This window comes from Lepidothrix coronata, unplaced genomic scaffold (genome assembly GCF_001604755.1).
Source record: "Lepidothrix coronata isolate B3197 unplaced genomic scaffold, Lepidothrix_coronata-1.0 Scaffold125, whole genome shotgun sequence".
Taxonomy (NCBI): domain Eukaryota; kingdom Metazoa; phylum Chordata; class Aves; order Passeriformes; family Pipridae; genus Lepidothrix; species Lepidothrix coronata.
In genome coordinates, this window is record NW_016690305.1 from 1,042,300 (window position 1) to 1,060,586 (window position 18,287).

The following is an 18,287-nucleotide window of genomic DNA, read 5'->3' on the forward strand; positions in this document are numbered from 1 at the left end:
AGGGATCCAGGGACAGCCACAGCTTCTCTGGGCAACCTGTGCCAGGGCCTCCCCACCCTCACAGGGAAGAGTTTCTTCCTGACATCGAGATCTTTGAATGTCTTTTTCAGGAAGCAAGAAGAAAGAAAAGGAGCGGCCAGAAATCTCCCCGCCGTCAGATTTTGAACATACCATCCATGTTGGCTTTGATGCTGTTACTGGAGAGTTCACGGTGAGTATCCTGCCTCGAGGTGCCTTGGAAGACACTCATGGTCAGTGCTGTAGTGAAGCCAAGGCAGTGCTTTAGGTTAAAGTGCAAGTTAGTCTCTGTTTATATCAAAGAACTAATTTTCCTGTGTGTTTGTACAGCACACAGAGTTATGATGCCATGACCTGTTAGTGCTTCTCCAGTGTCAGTGTCACATCTGGTGCTTTGTGTCACAGCAGGAAAGCCCTCCCTGACAAACCTCCTTCACTTTACTGTTGTTAGTGGGTAACAGTGGTTCTGCTGAGTGTTGTTGTGTCCCCATTCCTCACATCTGGCTCAGTAGAGGTGGAAGAGGTGCTGCTGTGTTGGCACCATGGTTTGTGTTGCCACCTGTGGCTCCCCATTAAACACATGTTGCTCATGTGCTTAAGGCTGTGCTTGTTATGCTTTTTATAGAGGGAAGAAGCTTGATTTGCTCTTTAAAAATCTTTAAAACACTAGAACACTTAAAATCCCGTTTTTTCAGGGAATGCCAGAACAATGGGCTCGGTTGCTTCAGACCTCAAATATCACCAAGCTAGAACAGAAGAAGAACCCCCAGGCAGTACTGGATGTGCTGAAATTCTATGACTCCAAAGACACAGCAAAACAGAAATATCTGAGTTTTTCTGCTCCAGGTGAGAGCCAAGTGTGTGCAAGACATATTGGAGTTGGGTATTTGGAGCACAGTCTTCCTCTCAGAATAATAAATCAGGTTCAAATGCTGATTCAGTGAGGAACAAATACTTGAAGGTGGATTTAAAACTTACTGGAAACTGGCGTTGTCCAGTTAATTTCCTGTTTTAAGTGGAGAGTGGAAGAAAGAACTGGATAATTCACAATAGCAGCCAAAATGAACTTGAAGGGGCTGTGTTTCTGAAGCTGGAGCTCTGAGACTGGTATGAACTGGTTTCATGCTGGAACCCTTTCTCCTCACAGTTGTCTGTGAGCTTGATGTCACCAGCTGGTGACATCAGAGATGCAAAATAATTTGTGACTCCCAGATTGGGAGCCAGCTGGGAGGGCTGAGAGAAGGATTGTCCTACAAACAGGTACAGTTGTGCCTACTTTTCTTCCAAATTATTTGTAGCTTAGTAATAAGGCTGTGTAATACTTTCATTCTTTATTCTATAAAAGTTCACTTTGTGTTATTTTTTTCTGATGATTTTATGTATTCTGCTGTTTGTCCTATTTAGAAAAAGATGGTTTCCCTTCAGGAATGCCAACGGTGAGTGTGTTTATTATTATTTGGATATCCTTAGGTGCATACTAATTCAGATCTTTTGTATTTGTTATATCCTGAATTTCGAAGTATTAAATTGTGTAACGTTTAAAAGTATAAAAATGAGGATATTCTTGGTGGAATAAAAGCATAAATTGTGGGGGTCAGCAGGGCATATTTTCACAGGAGTGACAGTATTTGAGTCTCATAAAATGTAATAACTTAGGGATAGGTTGATTGGTTTGTTATTTTCTTTTGACATCAGTAAGAATTCTTTTATCTTAATGTGAAAAAAAAAATCAAGTCTTTAATACTGTGGGGGAGACACATTTGTTTATTTATTTATTTTTTTTTTAATGTTGGTAAAAACGTAGACCAATGCCAAAGGTTCAGAACCATCAACAACTGTGGCAGATGAGGATGAGGATGATGAAGAAGCTCCTCCTCCTGTGATTGCTCCACGGCCAGATCACACAAAATCGGTGAGCAGCTGGGAAACTTGACAGTGCAGAATTCTGGAATTCTTTGTATTGCAGAACTTCTACATCTGTTCTCTAGAAAAGTGTTTTATTTGTGAAATGAGCTGTTGTGAGATTTTTGGGAAGAGTTCTGTTTTTTTGAATTTGCCAAGAAAATACCTAATTTCTGGATGTCAGTTGGACCAGAAATCCTGAAGTAAGTGGAATCACAGAATCATTTAGGTTGAAAAAGACCTCTGAGATCACTGAGATTTGGTAATCTCTTGTTTAGCTTGTGTTGAAGGTATCCAGTTAAGCTTATCCTTCAACCCAGTGTGTGAGGAGGAGGCATTTTAGTCCTAAAAATCTATAGGTAGTTTCTGTAACTTGGCCCAGCCCAGTGGCACAAGTGTAGTGTGTTTGATTTTCTTCATTTGATTTGGTGGCAGTGTGACAGCCTCACCAAATACACTATCTGGACCCAAGCCAATTCAGATTCAAGACTTGAAAGCTTATTTCACTCACAAAGCCCTCAGCAGCCCATGAACAGTTAAATGCTTCAGAAGTTGCTCATTAAGTTTTAGTGTAGTCCTGAACTACCCACCCTGGTAATAACATCCCAGGGATCCCATTTATTCCAGCTTCTTCCTTTGGCTGTGGTAGCTGTACATTTTGCCTCTTTGTTGCCCACTTTTTCTCCCTCCAGGAGTGCAAATGTGAATTGTGTTTATTTGTCAACTGGTACTGCTTTATAATTGCCCACTCTTGGGATGTAGACATATAAAATGTGAGAGCTGGATATTTCTAGAGTAGCTGTGCATGTCTGAACAGCTCAGGAGGAAATTAAATAAATCTCCAAGAAATTAAATCTTTTTAGAAAAAACTCAAATTGGGGGCGACTGGGAAATTTTTTAGAATCTCACGCTTCTTTTCATGGCAATCATGAGTCTTTTTCCTTTAGATCTTAGTAGGAATTGATCTCACTATTAATCAGTGATTACTTCTCTGTTAACTAGCATGGGTTATAAAGAATAAGCAGGTAAAAAACTCATGAAACATCTGTCCTTGGAAGTTGGGGTTAACTTCCTGGCATCCACTCTGTGAATTCAGGAGGTGCCTTTCAGAGGTCAGTACTGTTGCCAGGGGACTTCAGTGTTTCTCAGGTCTAATTTCTGCCTCCTACCTGTTATCAAACGGTGCCTAGGGGTCTTTTCAGGACTGTGATTGTTTCCAGCTGAAGGTCAGCGATTGCAAAGCCGATGCTCAGGTCCATGGTCTCCTTCACAGATTTATACCCGCTCTGTAATCGACCCCATCCCTGCCCCAGCTGGTGACTCCTGTGCTGACAGCGCCACGAAATCGGGGGATAAGCAGAAAAAGAAGACCAAAATGTCAGATGAAGACATCATGGAAAAACTACGTAGGTGATTTTATTTCAGATAAACAAAGGCTTTAGGACTGGGAGAGGAATATTAAATTTTTGCCCTCGTCCTTATTTTTGTGTAAGAGTTGTGTGGATACCATGCTCAGCTAGTTTTGTGTCAGTAGCTGAGAGGTTATGCTGATTTATAATCTTCAGAGCCCTGTTGGGTAGAAAAATATTATACAACAGCTTTTTTTGTTTGTTTTTGGTTTTTTTGGTCAGAGTTCAGTTGTGATAATGTGATCTGCATGTATGTTACAGCCATAATAACACAAAGTAGTTTCTGCTGGGGCTTGTTCCATAACCACCTTGAAGATAATTTTTCAGCGTATTAATGTTCCTGTGCAGCTTTGGCTGTTTGTGCTTCAGCTTTGCTCCTTGAACTTGGACATATCTTGGCCAGGCCAGCCCTGCTGAAGGGGGACAGTGGGATTGGGTTGACTCTTCTGTTGTTTTTTCTTTTAGGCACTATTGTAAGCATAGGAGATCCCAAGAAAAAATACACCAGATATGAGAAAATCGGGCAGGGGTAAGTGTTCCCCCCAACTTTTATTCCCAGTGGGCCAGTGTTGGCAGCACTGTGCTGTTCTCTGTCTCATGCTGTCGTGTGCCCACCTCTTTCTGTGCAGGCAGAAATGTTGGCTGCATTCAGCAGTGATGAATCACAGAATCCCAGAATAGTTTGGGTTGAAAAGGAACTTAAAGCTCCCCTCATTACACCCTCCTGCCATGGGCAGGGGCACCTTCCACTATCCCAGGTTGCTCCAAGCCCTGTCCAGCCTGGCCTTGAACACTTCTAGGGATCCAGGGACAGCCACAGCTTCTCTGGGCAACAAACTGTATAGTAAATAAACAGTGAAGGCTTTACACAGTGGTGGAAATTTTGAATTGAAAGCTGAAACAATTTTGTGTTTGTGATTTGACTGTTCGCTTGTGTGTTTGTTACAAAGAGATGCAAGTTGCTGTAACATTTCCCTTTCTCTTCACAGGGCTTCAGGTACAGTTTTCACAGCTATTGATGTGGCAACAGGGCAGGAGGTAAGATTCCTGGATTCGTTTTCTCTCAAAATATTCTTCTGGAGGTGGCCAGAATTTCCTTCAGTGCCTCCCATATCTGCTGTCAGCTCTCAGAAGAATGTTTGTCATAGTCAATTGTAACAGTGTGTGCCTTGTTCTATAGTAATCAGATGGTGAAAGCTTGAAAATAGAGTTCTGTCTTTCCAGTGAAAAGCAGAGGGAGTGAGGTGTTCCAGAAATGAGTTTGGAAAACGGTTTATCCTTCAAGAACTGCAGGCCTTGGTGTCTTGTGTTTTCAGAAGTAAATCTTTGTTTAGGCTTTGCACACATGTTCTCTAGTCCCGACTCAGTAAAAGTGATGGTTGTTTCTGTCTCCGTGGAAACAGCTTGTCCCCTGTGATTCCCTGTTGTAGTTAGAATGTCTTCTCCACATCCTACTCTTTGCTTTTACCCCCTGGTTTCTCCAGACCCACTTAGTGAAATTGGTGACATCAGCAGTACTCTGCATGTTTGTCATCAAGTGGCCATCTCTGGTTTCTGTGACTCAAATTTTAGGATTTATTTGCTTCTATTTAACTTTAGATTTCCTTACTTTTCTTTTAATGTTTCTATTTAAATTCTTTCCTTAATTTTCCTTTAAATAAGTATTTAAATACCATTCCTTAGGTCACTGGTAAGTAATTGCCCTTTCAGCAGTAATCACATTTACCAGTCTTGCAGTGGAGCACCACATCTTGATAAAACATGAGCCTGTCTATCATCTCTTAATTTGTGTCTCTTAATTTGCTCTCTACTTCATGTCCTCTTACTGGCTGCAGAGTGAGTTTTAGAGCCCAGAGGGGTTGTGGAGTATCTGCTCCTTCAGGTCTCCGTTCCAAACTCACTTACACGAGACCCTCAGCAACCTGCTCCACCTCCACTCTTAGTTATTGTATCATTCTGTGCCACAGAATGACAAGAATCTCTTCCTTTAATGCCCTTGGCAATATAATAATGATAATTTCTACAAGAATACATTGGTTCTTGTGTTTGGTTTTGGTCTCATGGGTAGGTTGTTTTGTAGACCTCCAAACTACCTCCACAAAGTGCAGCTGACAGAGCTGGGACAGTTCTTCTCCATTTTAAACTCTGGAATACTTGTCCTGGTTAGCTTATTTCCTGGGCAAGATAGGCCTTTATCTCCCCTTTTCTCTCTGGGACAGTTCATTGATTTAATTGCTTTGAGAGGAATTCCTTCTGCCTCCCAGCATTCCTTATACCCAAACACCAATCTGGTCAGAATATAGAACAGCAAATTGCCTCGCCTTGCATTAGAAAGCTCAGACTTTCTCTCTGAGTTGCTGCAAGATTCTCTGCTGCTTCAGGCCTGTTGATAGGAAATTGGGCGAGTCTTTTTATCTCCTGCATGCTCCCTTTTCTGTCTGTTCTGGCCTCAGTTACTGTTTGTGGATTCTTTCAGCTGCAAGAGGATGGTGTTGGCCACGGCTGCAAGTTGTGTGCTCATCAGGCTGCATTCTTTTAAGTTGTGTGCTAATAAATAAATAACTTGCCAGCTGCAAGCTGTGATAAACAACTTTAATCCTGTTACAGAATTCCTTCTGACTTTTCACTATATTGAGTGAAAGCTTCTAATGGTTTCAGTGATTGCTGTTTTATTTTGCCCTGTTCAGGTGGCTATTAAACAGATCAACCTGCAGAAACAGCCCAAGAAGGAGCTGATTATTAACGAGATCTTGGTAATGAAGGAGCTAAAGAACCCCAACATAGTCAACTTCTTGGACAGGTAAATGCATCCAGCTGGTGATTCCTTCACCCCTGAGGGTTTCAAGAAGTTATACCCTATACAGACCTGGACTTCCTGAGGGTCTTGGAAGCAAATGAGTCTGTATTTAGGCTTGGTCACCTTGATGGCACGTGGACATGCTTTTGGTTTTCTCTTTGTAGTTACCTCGTAGGAGATGAGTTGTTTGTGGTGATGGAGTATCTGGCTGGGGGCTCCCTAACAGATGTGGTCACAGAAACATGTATGGATGAGGCACAGATTGCTGCTGTCTGCAGAGAGGTGAGTGTTGGACTTGCTTTGTAGAGGGATGAAGGTGCACTCTATTCCCATAGCTTTTATGGAATGCTAAGGTTAGGACTAATTGCAACAATTGCTGTTGGAGCCATTGAGTTAAGAATGAATGATACCGTGAGTAGAAATCAATATTAAAGTTACAGAAGATAACTAAATTAGGTTAACTGAGAAAATTGAGGCGGTTGCAAGTTATAATAACACAAAAGAGCTGTGGCAGGTTTTGATCTGAGTGTTTGGGAAACTTAGGGAATGGAGCAAATAAAGTCTTTGGGTTTGGTACTTGGGTTGCCTCATCCTGCTGACAGTGTTAACAGAAAGATGTGAATAATGTGGACTGAAGTTCAGGGAGGAGCAATGGAGAAGTTTAGCAGCTGCAAGGAATGGCTTTTTAAACTTCGACTAACAAAGAACATTCAAAGGCACCAAAAGACAAAGTCTTGAGTATTCATGTATGGGTAATGTAGAAAAAAAAAAAGGAGAAGGAAAAAGCCTGAAAGCTTCCAAGTGTTTTCCAGAAGGAAGAAGGGGAACTGTGTTTGCTCCCAGTGTGAAAGTGGATCTGCTGAGACAGGAGTACTCTAAGAAACATGTACTAAAACAAAGATGAACTGGATGCAGATTATCTATTTTCCTTCTTAGTCATTCTCACAGTGTGTGAAATCTGTAGTTCTGTGCCAGTTAAACTTCCTTGAGGGATTTCTCAGGAAAATAATTCTCCAGAAGATTGTAGTTGGAATAATTGTAAGGCTGCTGGAAGATTTCAAATGAAAGAGTTAAAAGCAGCTGATATCACACCTTATCAGTGGTTTCTGCCCTGAGTCAGTGCCAGCATCCAGCTCAGGCTTGATTTATTACAGCAGAAGGAGAATTGTGTTATCTGCTGTGCAGGAGGGACCGAGGCTTTTAAAAAGCCCATCTGACTCCATCAGCATGACGTCTGCTTTTGTGCCTCACCCAGAGGGAGGGCAGGGAGAGCAAACTTGTGCAGGAACATGCATGGACAGGTAATGGTTTCCTGAGGAACCAGAGCTGGAAGCAGAGAACCCAAAGTAACTCTTTCTTGTAACAGTAATGAACTTTTCTGAGGAAGAAGTCAAATGTTGAAGTATTGTACCTCATCAAAACTCTGCTGCCCACTATATTTTGCAGATCAGTGTCAATTTGCTAAAGCAAACAAAGATGCACAAAACTCACTGGGGACATCTGTGCCAAGCAGCAAATGGCAAATGTTCTGCTTGTATTGAAAGAGAGATCTGACTTTTTTCTTTTGCCTTTTATTCTCAAATAACAAAAGTAAATTTCATTATGGTTTTGGGCAGAAACTTAGTGGGAAAGGTTTTAATCCGAAAACAATGCAAAACCAGTATTAGTGAATTTCAGAATGAAGATGTTTTACAGATTTCACTGTAGAAATTGTGTGGATGTTGGGAATGAATCCTCACCAATTCCCCTTGGTGAGACCTCAGCCTAAAAAGCTCTCACTTAATCCTTTATGGTTCCTCTGTAGAATCTGTGGGATGTACCAGAATTAGCATCTGGGATTTCTGAGAGCATCTTGAGTGGTGAGGAGTTTTATATATGCATTTGTTAAGATAGAGAAACTCTGTGGTTAAATGATTTTTGTCTTCCTGAAATCTGGAGAGTATTTTTTAGCCCAAGAGCTTCCTCTGCTGGTTATTTGCAATAATACCTGTTACATTTTTGCACTCAGAGCTGGCTGAGGGTGTAAACATTGCCTTGAATTTGTGTTCACATATACCAGGCGTGTTTCCATGTGCTGAATGATGGGTTTTTTTCTCTCCTATCCAGTGCTTGCAAGCACTTGAGTTCCTCCATGCCAACCAGGTCATCCACAGAGACATTAAGAGTGACAATGTGCTCTTGGGAATGGATGGATCAGTTAAATTAAGTGAGTAGCTGACGATTGTTTTAATGCTCTGCTTCTTCTTTCCAGTGATCTCTGACTCGGTGTGTAAATCAGTAGAAGGACAGTTGGGAGGGAAATTTGAGGTGGATTTTTATTGACTGTGAGGAACAGAAATTCATTCTGTGTTACAAAATGTGTAACAGGCAGCAGGTACTGAAATTCTGAGGGCCCTCAGACTCAGGCTGTGAACGTGTTAGCCCGGAAGGATGTTGAAGCAAACCTGTGGCCACATGAATACGTTGGTGAATATGAAGTAACTGGTACTATAGAGTGAAGCAAAATGGGAATGATTGCAAGAGAAAAGTTGCAGCAAACTGCAGTAGCTTTGCCCCATTCATTAGAAGGCCACCAACGAGAAAACTGTACTTTATTGATCATTTATATTGCAGTCTAGTCTCACCCTGTGCCTTTTCTTGGGCCAGAAGTGTAACACCCTTTCATTAATATAAGCAAAAGAAACTTCTTGCTTTTCAGGTAATTGTTGTGCATGCATGGACTTGTGTACGTGGTGTGTGTAAATAAAAACGATGTGAAACCACTTGTAGCTGTCAGGGCTGTTGAGAAAGTGGTGCATTATTTGAATTTTTGGTATGCAGGAATGTGTAAAACACATAGCAACCGAAGAGTTAAGGTAAAAAAAGGTGTAAAGTAAAAAGTGTTTTTACAGTTGGGCAGGAATTTGAAGTGCCATGAAAATGTCTTAACAGTATTCCTTATTCTAGATGGTTTTCAATTTCATTTTATTTATGAGATGAAGTGTGAAGGAAGATTATGAGCAACATGATTTGCTTACCAGCATCTTTGGATGCACTGCTCACTTGCATAGAGGGGGTTATTTGTTTTAAGGGTGTGATGTGTTTGTGCACAAGCTGTGGGTTCAGAGGCTGAAGAGAAGTGAACACTTACAGCAGAGGATGTGGCTGAGAAGAAGTAGCCGGAGAAGGATCAAAATTGCACAAAAGAGGTGTCAAAGCAAAGCAGAGTGGCCAAAGGACAGGGTTGGCAGCCTGAATCAAGAAGCATCACCCCAGGAGACTGGGGGAGGATGAGGAAGAAGGAGACACAGGAGAAGACAGGAGTCAGCTGTAAAAATGCCCTGTGTGAAGGGGAGGTGTTGTAGTCAGTGCTGAGACCAGCTCTTCTGAGGCTGTGTGACTGTAGAGCTCCCAGCAGTTGTTAAGGGTTGGAGGGTGGAAGAAGTTGCACATTCTTTTTCAGCTCTTCCCCTTCTCTGAGGGAGTCTGGTGACAGGACAAGTGTCACCACTGCACAGCTGCACACACCTACACACACAGCTGCTTGGGGGAAACTGGGTTCCTGCCTGTCTTTTCTCTCTGTGCTGGTGGTGTGGTGCTGAAGGCCTCACTGGGAGGTCAGGAGGCACAAACTGCTGCTGCTTCTCTGGGGTGGTCACTGAAATGGGCTGTGCTGTGAGTCGAGTGTGACACCTTGATAAGGCAAAAAACTGCAGGAGAAACTTGGTGACTCCTGTAGGTTTGATTTTGTTTGTTTGTTTGTTTGTTTGTTTTGTTTTGGTTTTGGTTTTTTTTGTTTTGTGTGGGGTTGTTTGGTTTGGTTTTAAGGCAGCATTTTGACTATCAGGGTGGGGGTAGTTCTTTGTTAAATTGTCTTCTTGGTACAACTTGGCACTTCCATGACTGTGGCTCTTTTGTTAGCGCTGCTTGGCATAACACTTTCAAAATTTAAATTTCTCTCTTTCTCTCCCTCCCTCTCCTTCTCTCTCTTTCTCTCTCTCTTTCTCTAACTTAGTGTCAATGATAAGGTAATATCTGTCTCCTGCCTTAACTGTGTTCTTATTGATGCTTTACATGCCTGGGAAGTGGGAGTGCTGCAGCTGGATAGAGTAACATGATGGAACGTGCATTGCTGCTGCACCTGAAGGCTGTAGGAATAGGTGACTTTTCTCGTTTTCTTGAGTGTGGTTGTTCTCTTTGGTAGTTACCTTGTGGAAAGGTTTGTTTGTCCAGGTTCCTCCTGCTGAGTGGGGTAGCACTGCACTTACCTGAAGCCTTGTTTCCGTGTCCCTGTCAGCTGTAGTACCTGTCTAGATGGCCAAATTGCTGTGAAATGTTCAACTCAGTAGCTGCACAAGTACGATCTGTTTAGAAGGGCAGAAGCCATGGATTGTGGATTCATTTCTTCTGGTTCAGGCTGTATAACACACCAAGTGCAGAACACTTGCCTCCTGTGTCCTGCTTGATTGCTTATTTTGGCTGCTACCAGTCTAGAATTATTGAAGGAAGGACTGGGCAAAATACCATTCTTCTGCAGGGTAATTCTTCTTTCCAGAGGACAAAAAGCCTTGTCTTCAGTCCACAGAATTCTGCCCTGCTTAAACACCCTCAGGTTTTGTATCTTATCTTGCACGTTGGCTTATTTAATATGGAGAATGTGGTGGGGGGCAGAAGAAACCCCCCTAAACCCCTCTCAATGAAATATATGTGTAGCAATAGAAAAGTCTTCTAGGAAACCCACTTCTGGGGGTGCACCAGTTTAACCTCTTCATCCTTCTGTTGTCCTGCAGCCGACTTTGGTTTCTGTGCTCAGATCACCCCTGAGCAGAGCAAGCGCAGCACCATGGTGGGAACTCCGTACTGGATGGCTCCAGAGGTGGTCACACGGAAAGCATATGGCCCCAAAGTGGATATCTGGTCTCTGGGCATCATGGCTATTGAGATGGTGGAAGGAGAACCCCCGTACCTCAATGAAAACCCCCTGAGGGTAAGAAGCCCCGGGGCTGGAACTGCTTGTGGGTGTTCACCGTATCAGACATTTTCAGTAACTGGTCATTAATTGTGTCTACAATAAAAGAAATGAAAAAGCCAAGAAGCTTCAGCAGTGCAAGAGAAGTTCTCCAAGGGAAGACACTTGTCTTGAATTTGCAATCATCCCTACCCTGACTCCCCGTCCCTGGAAGTGTCCAAGGCCAGGCTGGATGGGGCTTGAACCAACCTGGTCTAGTGGAAGGTGTGCCCATGGCATGAGGGTGGAACCAGATAGTCTTTAATGTCCTTCCAACCCGAACCAGTTCCCTAAACTATCACAGAATCTTGAGGTCAAAATACAGTGTTTCAGTTACAGGCAGGTAAATCCTCTAAATGGAAGATTTTGACCTCAAGATTCTGTGATAGTTTAGGGAGAGTAAATCCATCAGGTTATGAAAAGTGTTGCTCTGTCACAATCTGATATTTTCTTTGCTAAAATAAGTATCTGTTGCCAAAAGATTTTGAATATTATTTTGCTACTAGCAAGAATAAGTCATGACTGCCTATAATTGTGGCATTTTTACAGCTTAAATCTCATAAGTTTGAGAAGTAGGCAGCGGAGCCCTTTCTCAACTAAGGGCTTGCCACTAGACGGGACATTTTGCCATCTTTTAAAGATTTGTTTTTGTTATACACTTATTTTTCATTTTACAGGCTTTATATTTGATAGCAACTAATGGCACACCAGAACTCCAGAACCCCGAGAAACTGTCCCCAATATTCCGGGATTTCTTGAACCGATGTTTGGAGATGGATGTAGAGAAAAGAGGATCAGCCAAAGAATTGCTACAGGTGAGACTCAGCTTCTCCTCACAGTGTGAAGTGCAGAAGCCACGAGTAATGTCAGCCTGTGATAAACCACATGTCAGACTGGCACCCTTTTTGTGTGTATGTGTGTTTTCTTCTGAGAACTGTAGTGAGAGCAGTTGGTAGGAACAACAGTCATCAGAGATTTGTAACGCGCTCTAAAGTCGTTCCATCACAGTCTGTGCCTTCACTCTGCCACTGCCAAAGCATCCAGCAATTTATGAACTCCCTTCAGGAGCTGGCCACTGATAGCATTTGCATTGCTTTTCGTGTCTTCACTTGCAAATATCCTCCTCAGAGCTCTTTAAAAGAACTGTTTATCTGCTAGTCTGAAGTCAGTGTTCAAGCCCTGAAAAGAAAAGCTGCTGTTTTCCCCAGGGTTCTGCCTTACCAGCTGAGCAGCTGGAGCTCAGTGCACCTGCCATTGTGCCACCATTTCTCCTTGTAGTTTGGATTTTAAATACCTCCTGGAGAAAAGCTGGCTTGTAAAATGAGATCTTCTCGCAGGCTTAAACACCTTCAGGTTTTTTCCTGTGTGAAGGAGTGATAGAATCACTGATGGCCATTCCTGGGGAGAACAAGGAGTAGCTCTGAGCCTGGAAGCCAGATGATGTGGAGGCTTTCCCAGTAAAGCCAGCTGCTGCTCCTTGTCTTTCTCTGATTATTCCTTGTTCACATCTTTGCTGTTTTGCTCATTGTGAGTGCAGCTTCAATACTCACCTTTCCCAAAAGTGGTGAGCTATTCCAGGAGAAACCCCATTGGGTGAGGCAGTATGATCCCAGCCAGCTTGGGATCACCTTTTCCCTATAAACATCAGGAGGAACGCGTGGAAAAGTTAGCAGTTAAAGTGAAGAATCATTCCTGCCCAGCTCCACACAAACATGAAAAGTAACCCTTTGCTGGCCTTTTAGACCGTGTCTTTCACTGATTTCCAGTGTTTCTCTCTTCCTGGCAGCATCCCTTCTTGAAACTGGCCAAACCTCTGTCCAGCTTGACGCCACTGATCTTGGCAGCCAAAGAAGCAATGAAGAGTAACCGCTAACATCCTGCCACAGCCTTCCTCCTTTTTTTGTTTGTTTGTATTTTACAAATCTTTATAATATATGAAATTGTTACACTTCAGTGGGGAGGGAAGGGATTTTGGTGGGGGGGGAGGGTGGGAAACGTCTGCAGAAGGGAAGAAACTCTCATCCAGAAGACACCCAAAATACATTGTGGCGACTCTAGCGATCCCGGTCTGGGGTCCAGAAGGAATTGAGGACTGAATTACTGGCCTTTAGTTGTGTTTTATTCTGATTTTTTTTTTTTCCCAGACAGCCCAGAAATGCCACTTACTGTGCCCGGGGCTTTAAGGGTTTTTAACGACTTCGCTGTAACAGCTCCTGTTCGTTGTACCCTCTGGGTACTTTCAATACTTGAATGACAGGTTCAAGCTTTCAGAGAGCAGTACTAATTTTACCTGCTGATCTCTTTGACTCTCCTCTTCCTCCCCTCTACCTGTTGGCTTCTAAATCCCTCTGGTAAAGCTCCCCCATGACGAGATTCACGGCAGGTGTGGCGAATGTGAAGGTACATCTTGCCCCTCATTTCTTTTACGGACAAGCTGTTGCTGCACTGTAGAATTGACAACTTGGCTACTTAGGGAGTCGTAATGCATGGAGATGTTTTTCACTTTCTAAGATGAATAAGGAGGGGGGGGGAAGAGAAGTGTTCAGCTTTTTCTTATGCCTGTGCTCTGTGGACTTTTTTTTAATCAAAAACGTGGGCTCTTTTTAGAACCGTAATGATCGGTCAAGTCTTTTGATGTGGGTTATGGATATGTAGGTTGGGGTCAGATACTTTATTTATGATCAAATGATCAGTTCTAGTCAGGGCAAGAAAAAATTCCAGCTGTCTTCCTTGTGTGCTCTTTTTTCCCTGTTAGACTTGCTGGCCAGAAGCTTAAGGGTTAACGTGCTTGGTGCGGTGGGTGGTTCAAAAACATGTATCTATGCTCTGACTTTGGGCTTTGGAAGTTATGCTGGTGCCTTTGACTTTTTTATTTTACATTTCCCTTTTTTGTATCAAATACATTTTTGTATATGTTGTAATTTTTTCCCCCAAGCAAATAATGCATCAACCTATGGAGTTGTCAGAGTTTAAGTATTAGAGCTATTTTCTCCAGTTTTGTATGTGCTCCATTTGTACTAACGAAACCAGAAGAACAAGTAACCAGATCTGAGGACACTGAAGATACAGGATTTTTAAACTATGATCCAAACAGAAGATGATGAACACCTGGAGATGCCAAAGCACTGTTCTGAGGTGGAAGCTGAGGGGAGGACAGTGCTGAGGGGACGTGTCACATTGATCCTTCTCACTAAAGACGTTGTGCCAGCCAGGACGGCTGCAGTGAACCCTTCAATGCAAGAAAAAGTGCCTCCTTTTGAAGGACAGTGAGAACCAGAGTGGTTGAGTTCTTGGGGTGCTGCCAGGGGCGAGTGTAGCAGAGCCTGTGCCCCTGGCTCCTTTTAGTGCTACAGTCTATGCATTTCAACCTCCCCGAGTGTTTGAGGAAGAGCCAACTGTAGTAACAATGTGCCAAATAAGTCTGTGAAAGAACAACCATGCCCTTAGTGGGATTTTATTGCATTCCCAGTGGGGCAGGGCCTGGGACAGACAGAGTTATGGTTGGGTATGGACAGAGGACCCTGAATAAAAACCTTTTTGCACACTTTTCCAAACATTGCTGGCAGGGGATAGAAGTCATATTCAGAGAATATCAGTATCTGTATAGAGATAGTGACATTTTGAGGACTGGTAGCCAAGGTATGACAAAACCATCTTCCAGCTGAGAGCAGCCAGCCAGGACAGTGGAGGCTGTTTGGGTGATGATGGAGGGGAGCAGGGCTGGGGTCTCACAGCATCTGCTGGGACTCAGGAGCTCCTGGGGATTGTGTGGTGCCAGCAGAGTGCCTTGCTGGGCATGTTCAGCTTGTGTCCTGCTCCTGTGTGGTAGTTAAAATCTGTGTTGGGTGAATTATCTTAACTGTTCCATCACAGGGATAAATCCCTCTAGCTGTGAGTGTAAGAATATGGCTTTAAATTTTAAATTCAAGGAGGTGTCTCATTCCAGCCAAGGAAATCCACATGCATTTCCCAGGGAAAAAAAATTATTGGGAGCCAGGGACACTGTAATCACCCCAGGTTGAGTGTATCTGGCTCCCTGGTCAAATGGAGCAGCGAGGAGGCTTGGCTGAGGAAAAAACATGTTGTACCAATGGTTCCCTCTTTGTCCATTGCTGGCAATGGACTTGGTAAAACTCCTTGTGCCAGAGTTAAACTGGGAGCTTTTCTTTCTTTCCTCTTTTTTTTTTTTTTAATGGCACAATCTATATAAATTTAGCTTTTTTTTTTTTTAATAGAAAGAGAACAAGAAATCATAAGTAATTTTAACTTATTAGTTCACTTTTATTGATGAAAGAGAATGGTTTGAAATATATGTTACAAAAATTCGTTCAATTTAGTCCATTTTGGAGATGATTTCTGAAGTTTCAGCCACCTTAGCACACAAAACTTGGCCCAGTCCCCAAGTTCCCAAATCGTGTGTGTGACCTGGGAAGGTGTTTAGCTCTGAGGCTGAGAAGTGTCAGCGTCTCCCTCTCCCCATGCAGCGGTTGGTATGTGGTGAGGTTTCTCTTGGGGATCAGGGGTGGAGCTGGCAGGAGAGGAGAGCCAGGAGAAGGTTTTTGTGCTGTGCTTTAGTGTCTTGGTGGGTCGGGCATCGCTTTTCCAGCAGTGTCACCTGGGTGTGTGTGCCAGGTTAAAACTGCAGGCCGTGGTTTTTTCCCTGGTGGGAGTAGGTTGGAGTCCTTGAGGCTTGGTGCAGGGCTGGGCAGCTCTGCTTTGTCACTGGGGCAGGTGGAGACCAGCCAGAGCTTGAGGAGGTGATGGGAAGGGACAGATTGCATCCCAGCATGGGCATTCCCGTGCCTCTCTCCTGGGTGCCCACATGAGATCCTGAGTCAGGATCAAATGTGCACATGATCCATCTGAAGTGTCCCGTGTGGTCAGTGGGGCAGCTTTTGGCTGAGATGCAGTGTGCAGGGAATGTGAGACTCCTGGGACTTTCTTGTGATCATAGAATAAACCAGATTTCTCTTTAAAAACAACCATGGGAATGTGCACTTTGCCCTAATGAGACTAATTGGAGCTTCCCCCCCGGCTCTCTGTGCAGGGAGGTGCGAGGGTTTGGCTAAAGCAGATGGGTCCCGTTTTCAGAGGGGCTGGGGAGGGACAAGGAAGCGGTTAAGGGTCTCTCCAGCTGGAATTGAGTCAATAAATCTCTCTGGTCTGTTTTTCCCTCTGTTCCTTACGCTGTCTGTCGATGGAAATGGAAGTAGGTGCAAGCTTTCTTTTTATTTTTTTAACTGTCTTCAGATGTTAATGTTGCCTTTTGTGTAATTTAATCCCATTATGTTATTTAATTGTTACTGCAATATTAACTACTGTATTTGTTGACTTTGTTTAATAACTGTTCTTTCAGGGCTAGAAATAAACTTTTAAAAAACATTTGGGGGTTTCTCCCCCCCCCTTTCCCTGTCATGAATTTATACCTTCAAAGACAAGAGTAGCTGAAAGAGTTCATGTGTCGGTGTCTTACTGAGATGAACAGAATGTATTTGTAACTAGGCTTTAATGGTAGTGGATATAATTTCATGCTATACCAGCCTGTTTCTTTTAAAATGATGTTACTCATCAGTGTCTGTACCTGCCTTGGGGTCGCCACAAGCTCTCCTTCCTGCCATGCAGTGCTAGGGAACGGCTGTGCCCCCCACAAAAAGCTCTGCATTACTTACGGGAGGAGAGCAGCTCTGGAACACCCTTTACACCCATTGTGGAAGAGAGAACCCCTCATTTCCTTGTGAAGGGAGCGAGGCAGAGGCCAGCCTGGTTTTCACAGCCACATTTTCCACCGTCCGTTTGCCATGAGCAGGGTGGGACCGACGGGCCAGTGAACTGCGGTCGTGGCAATTCCATAGCTGTTCCGAACGAGCTGCTTTGTTGGAGATCATCCATATCCTGCATGTAAACATTACAGCATGGGAAGCACAGGCACTGAGCTGTCCTGGTGCCTGCTGGGAAGATGTGGCTCCTGGATTTGCGCTGTCTCCGCTGATCAGCGTTTGACCATCAGAAGGAGGACGTGGAGTGTCCACAGCTCTCTGAGGACTTGGGATGACATCCTTGGTGCCTCTTGGCCTCCATGGCTGCAGGGAGTCACTCTTGCTTTCCAATGAACCTACAAAAATGGTGTGGGGTCTAGGCCTGCCAGTCCAGCTAAAGCCAAGGACATCTAATGATTTACTTCAGGGTTGAGTCCAGTTTGTTTGATTCCAGATGAAGTTTCCTGTCTCAGTTGTGAATGTCAAGGACTCGCCGTGTCCTGTGTTTCCCATGTGTTATTGGGAAATGGGCTCTTCCCCTTTCTTGCATGTTGTACAAGCTTTGCTCATACCACTGACCAAGGGAAATGAAGAAACCACTTGTCTCCAGCAGCAGCTGTTTCACCCAGACAACAAGAATGTTGGTTTGCACAGTTGTTCTCCTCAGGTTCATCAGTTTTTGTAGCTTCTTTGTCTTTATATATAGTTGACCCTTTATGCATTTAAACTGATGTTTCTCTAACACTGCATTAAAGTGATTTGGCATTTAATTTATGGGGGAAGAAGTGAACAGGAGGAGGGAGAAGGTGCTTGGTGGAATTCAGTATTATCTGTATTTTGGTGTTTGAGCTGCTTGAAGAGATGGGTTTGGGCTGATGGTGGTTTGCACAGCTCAAAGTTGCATGTCCCTGATAAATCTTCGTCAGTCTTGTGTGAACTTGGTCATCCCTTACAAGTACCTGCCTGAGACCAAACTCAAGAGCAGCTCCATGTTTGGGGATCAGTTTATTCAAGGTTGGGTATTTAAAACGATGTTCTTGAAGAGAGTCAGTTTGGGGTCAGCAGTTTCTCCCTTTGGGGGCTGCTGTTTGGTTGCAGTGAGTGTACTGCAAAGCTGAGCCACACACTGGTTAAAAACAGGATGGCTGAAAACTGTGGATCTTCCTTTCATTGGCGTTTTCCCAGTGGTGGCTGAAGAACTTGGTCGGGTGCAGTGCAGTTCCTGTGGCTCCTGTGCTGGAGCACAGCAGTGTCTGCAGTTGCTGCTCCCAGGGGTTTGTACAGCTGCATTTTTTCCTTTTTCTATAACTTGCATTTTGCTCTCAAGCTTGTCTTTGATAAAAATAGCCGTCCTCAGTCATGTGAGAAAGTGAAGTGAAAGTGTGCTGAGCTCAGCTGAACTCTTGGTGTTCCTTTCC

At 43.6% G+C, this 18,287-nt stretch overlaps 1 protein-coding gene across 2 annotated transcripts in view; it reads left to right on the forward strand.

Annotated features, from left to right (window-relative positions):
* The window catches only part of PAK2 (p21 (RAC1) activated kinase 2), a 42,879-nt gene extending 26,384 nt beyond the window's left edge, over positions 1–16,495 (forward strand). The window contains exons 3-16 of one of the 2 annotated variants that reach the window (XM_017826288.1): positions 111–211; positions 714–864; positions 1,423–1,454; positions 1,823–1,930; positions 3,194–3,326; positions 3,795–3,858; positions 4,319–4,367; positions 6,017–6,129; positions 6,291–6,408; positions 8,233–8,332; positions 10,896–11,092; positions 11,791–11,928; positions 12,900–13,019; positions 13,258–16,495. In XM_017826288.1, the coding sequence (XP_017681777.1) occupies positions 111–211; positions 714–864; positions 1,423–1,454; positions 1,823–1,930; positions 3,194–3,326; positions 3,795–3,858; positions 4,319–4,367; positions 6,017–6,129; positions 6,291–6,408; positions 8,233–8,332; positions 10,896–11,092; positions 11,791–11,928; positions 12,900–12,986 (1,391 nt within the window). In that variant the 3' untranslated portion in view covers positions 12,987–13,019; positions 13,258–16,495. Of the gene's footprint in view, positions 1–110; positions 212–713; positions 865–1,422; positions 1,455–1,822; positions 1,931–3,193; positions 3,327–3,794; positions 3,859–4,318; positions 4,368–6,016; positions 6,130–6,290; positions 6,409–8,232; positions 8,333–10,895; positions 11,093–11,790; positions 11,929–12,899 lie in introns of both variants that reach the window. The other variant, XM_017826287.1, reaches the window with a different exon arrangement.
* The last annotated feature ends 1,792 nt before the right edge of the window (positions 16,496–18,287 follow it).